The sequence below is a fragment of the Anopheles coluzzii genome, chromosome 2, assembly GCF_943734685.1.
Source record: "Anopheles coluzzii chromosome 2, AcolN3, whole genome shotgun sequence".
In the NCBI taxonomy this organism is placed as follows: Eukaryota; Metazoa; Arthropoda; class Insecta; order Diptera; family Culicidae; genus Anopheles; species Anopheles coluzzii.
Window position 1 is genome coordinate 57,823,724 of NC_064670.1, and position 4,525 is coordinate 57,828,248.

General features: G+C 36.6%; 1 protein-coding gene across 1 annotated transcript; it reads right to left on the bottom strand.

The window, feature by feature from the left end:
• On the bottom strand, nucleotides 1–2,177 carry LOC125906927 (uncharacterized). Its single transcript, XM_049608031.1, has one exon. The coding sequence runs from the start codon at nucleotides 812–814 to the stop codon at nucleotides 14–16; it is 801 nt and encodes a 266-aa protein (XP_049463988.1). The 5' UTR covers nucleotides 815–2,177; the 3' UTR covers nucleotides 1–13.
• Between the last annotated feature and the right edge of the window lie 2,348 nt (nucleotides 2,178–4,525).

The following is a 4,525-nucleotide window of genomic DNA, read 5'->3' on the forward strand; positions in this document are numbered from 1 at the left end:
AATAAGAGAGGGTTCACTGTATATTGAAGTCTAACGCCGGATGGTAGGAGTCAAGAGGTACAAGCGGAACAACACTTGGAAAGACAGGCGAACACAATTTAGCTGCAGCATTGTTAGCGTAGAGCAGGTCAAGCATGCGTCCGTGCGAATTATTGATGTGATTAAGTTGCACTAATCCGTTAAATTTAAATCCATCCACAAAGGTGTTGATGGCCAGTGAGCGCGCAGTTGGTTCATAGTGCGTGATTGATGAGTATGCTGGCGAGGACGAAGGATCAGCTGTGGACCAGCTTATGCTGGGCTGATTGAAATCGCCAATAACAAACAGCAGATCCGAAGGCTTCAGTGTGAGAGTGAAGCCGCTGATACAATCACGTAGAGAGCGAAGAGTCGATATCTCGGAGCTAAGCTGCGGTGGAATGTATACTACCATGACGTACAGATGTGCGTTATTGCAGGTGACGCGCACACAAATATACTCGAGAGAAAGATCACGGGAAGGTAATTTTATCGACTCGTATGCGTTAGAAACGGCTAGCAAAACACCACCACCGCGAGAGCTAGAGCCGCTGAGAGAGCGATCACAGCGGTAAACAGAGAAGTTGTTGCTGAAGAGAAGAGCAGATGGAATGTTGTCAACAAGCCAAGTTTCCGTGAGGGCGATGAGGTCGAAGTCAGCCTCCGATAAAGCTAGGTGAAATTCTTTTGTTTTAGTACGCAAACCTCTAACGTTTTGATAATAGCAGCTTAAATACTTAGCGGTAGCGTTGTCATTGTGGCGGTTAGATAAGCGGTTGTTATTCTCTTTTAACATTAGATGCTTAACCTAACTAAACCATAAATTAACCTAACTAAACTATTAATAATTTGAAAAATCTCCTAAACGTGTTTTTACTGTTCGGCGTATCAAGTGAGAGTGATCTACGTTTCCGCTCCTTCAGCGCTGCCACTATAGCGGAATGGTATTGTAACGCCTATACCAGCAGTAATGCTATAGGGTGGCTAAAGGCTTTTATACCACATAATTCCTCCAGGGGGCGTAAGACGGACGTCCTCGGACGAATTTCTAAGTTGCTTTAGTTCTATTGATCTTATTTTTATTCTCTTTACGTGATTTGAGTTTTCAAAAGTTCTGCCTTTAACGTTTTGTGCAGTAGTTAGTTTTGCTCTTGGATCTAATTATTTTCTAGTATTCGGTTTTACATAAACGCGTTGACCTTCTTGAATAATAGGTGATTCTTCTTTTTTATTGTTTCCTTTCGTTTGCTTTAGTCTTGCTTCTTCTATTTTTGTTTTCACATGTGTAAATAGCTTTTCTGCTTGTTCTTGTATTACAATGGGATTTGTGTGATTCAATTGGTTGAACAATATTTCGTTTGGGGTGTAGCCTGTTGCTGTATGAACAGTCGCGTTGTACAATGAAATCGAAATGGCGATGATATCTATCGTATTCATGTGTAAAAACTTGTGCTTGATTGTGTTGTAGATTTCTATTATTGTCGAATGCGTTTTTTCAAACTGGCCGTTGCTTTCTGATGATGATGCGTATGTCAGTAAAACGCCTAAAATTCTTGAGCGGTTTTTTAGTTTTATTGATCTGAACGTCGTTTCATGATCAGTGACTCTTTGCATTGGAGTTCCAAAACTACCGAAGTATTTTGCTAGTGTACTTTTCACGTCTGTCAAGTGTTTAGTTTCGATTGGTATCATTTGTGCAAATTTCGAAAATGCATCTACTATTGAAAGAAAACTTTTCGAGTTAATGGAAAAAATATCCATGTGAACGCGTTCCATTGGCTTTTCGGTGATCGGTCTCGGCGAGATCTTGATATTATAAGGCTTCCGCTCATATTTGTGTTCATTGCATACGATGCACGTGTTGACTGCTGATTTGATTTGCTCATGCATTTTGGGGAAGAAAAACGATCTCTTCATTTGGCTTTCGACTTCGTTTATGCCCCGGTGAGCCCTTTCGTGTTCCTATGATATGAGCTGGTTCTGTTCTTCGATTGACGCCACATCTTTGACTTATGAGTGTGTCATAATCATATAACCGCAGCAGCTAAAATGATTCTTGAACAAATATTGTATTAATGGTATGAGACATTTTGGAGCTAATATTGCCGTTTGTTTTCCATTATGGTACTTTTGCCGAATGTTTGTTATCATATTTCCATCGTATTCTCTTCTTTTTATTATAGGGTAAATGTACCTATAGTGGTGGTAGTACCAATAGTGGTGGTATTGCACTAAAATGCGGTTCATACGGCAAATTAAAAGTAATTAAGTTATTTACGTTAGTCTGAAATGTTCTTTAGCCTTTTACAAAGGGTTTAAAAGTTAAATGGGGCCATTCCTTTACTTAGTGACCGAAAAATCCATTATTTTGTGAAATGTGTCAACATTTTTCCAAAATCCTTAGGATTTCATAACGAAACTCATATTTCTGTTAACGTTCTAAATGACCACTTAACCACGCAATTACTAGTTTTTCAACATAACTGTTATAAAATATTATTGTTTTACTAAAATTATTTGCCTTTTGATCATATTTATGCATTTTTAATTGTTTTTTACCATAGTGCCATTATAGGTACACAAAACAGGCATGTTCCTATAGTGGTTATAGTTATAAAATCAATAAAAACAGGTCGTTTTAGATTTTTTCGAGCATATTTTCGACATGTCGTACTGTTTTCACTAAAATAAGCAACAGAAACGAGTTTTATGTAGGTAATTTACCATAAACAGGCCAAAATTCGCTTATATGGCTGAATGAAAAATTGACTTCAAATCAAGCACACTCTTCCGGGTGTAGGTTGACGACAGGTGTGATGCAGTACTTTAGTCAATAGTTTCATCGATCAAATTTATACATTTTTTACGATCAAATTACGGAAGAAACCAATATTATGGCAGTAATATCTGCTATTCATACGAAAACAGCTTCCAAACTAAATTTCATTGATATTATACACCGTGTTTGATGCATCTTTGTTTACCACCACTATAGGAACACAATAAGACGACTATAGGAACCATACCACCATTATAGGTACAACGAAGCAGTCACAAAAATATGTATTTTTTCGTAAATTTGATGTATTTCATGGTAAAAATGGTTGTGATAGCGAAGATAAAACATATTCCAATTGTTATGTGTTAAAATATTCAGAAAATGTCCTTCCTGACACTTTAAATCCATTAAAACACATCGGTACCACCACAAATTGCACCACTATTGGTACATTTACCCTAGTTCTTCTATAATGTGGGAAAGGAATTTATATTAAATCCTGATCTTGATCGCATTGCTCGAATATTATTTGATTGTGGTAATAATTCACGGGCCTTTCTCTTAATTTAATAAAAAAAATGGTCTGATGTATCTTCTAAATGAACTGTTTCTGTAATATTTATGTTTTGTGCATTATTCTCACTGGGAAGTTCAGTTTTTCTGTTCAGAGCATCTGCAACTACATTATCTTTCCCTTGTTTATACACTACAGAATATTGATAATTCTCTAACTCTAACCTCCAATTTAGAATTCTATTATTTTTCATACATGTTTTGATGAAGGTTGACGGTTTGTGATCAGTGTATAATTTAAATTGATTTCCAAACAGATGAGGTTTGTATTTTCGAATCGCCCAAATGATTGCTAGAGCCTCTTTCTCGATGGTAGAATAATTACTCTCTGCTCTATTCAGTGTTCGACTAGCGAACGCGATTGGCCTTTCGAGTTTGTTTTGGACCTGGGAGAGTACTGCACCTACGGCAAAATTACTTGCGTCAGTAGTGAGTACAAAGGGTAAAGAGAAATCAGGATACGCAAGTATCTGATCAGAGGCTATTGTTTTTTCAATCTGCTGAATGACTATGTATTCTGGATCCGTGGTATTTATAATCTGATCCTTTTTTTAATATTTAGTAAGAGGTTTTGATATTTTAGAATAATCTTTAATGAAGCGGCGATAATACCCGGACAATCAAAGAAATTGTCGTATTTGTTTTTCGTTTGTAGGTAATGGCCATTCTAATATTTTTTTTTGACTTTATCTGAATTATGTTTTATTATGAAATGATGTTCCTTGGCCACATTCGGTTGCTCTTCTTAAAAATTCACATTTGTCTATTTGAATTTAAAGGTTAAATTGTGATAATCTTGCAAAAACTGTTGAAACATTTTCCAAATGTGATTCTAAACTGTTTCCGATGATGACGATATCGTCCAAGTAAACGTAGCAAACTCTACCAATGAGATTCGATAGGATGTTATTCATCGCTCGTTGAAATGTGGCCGGTGCATTTTTTAGCCCAAATGGCATTCTAATGAATTCAAAATGGCTATAATTAGTAGAGAATGCCGTTTTTTCACGATGATCGGGATCCATTTCAATCTGGTGGAATCCAGACTTTAAATCAAGTATTGTGAAGTATTGGGATTTACCCAAGCTGTCGAGAATGTCTTCGATGTCTGGCATGGGAAATTTATCGTTAATTGTCTTTCATTCAGTTTTCTAT

Coding starts and splice junctions, on each gene's coding strand:
- LOC125906927 (XM_049608031.1), bottom strand. CDS start 814: ATGTTAAAAGAGAATAACAACCGCTTATCTAACCGCCACAATGACAAC.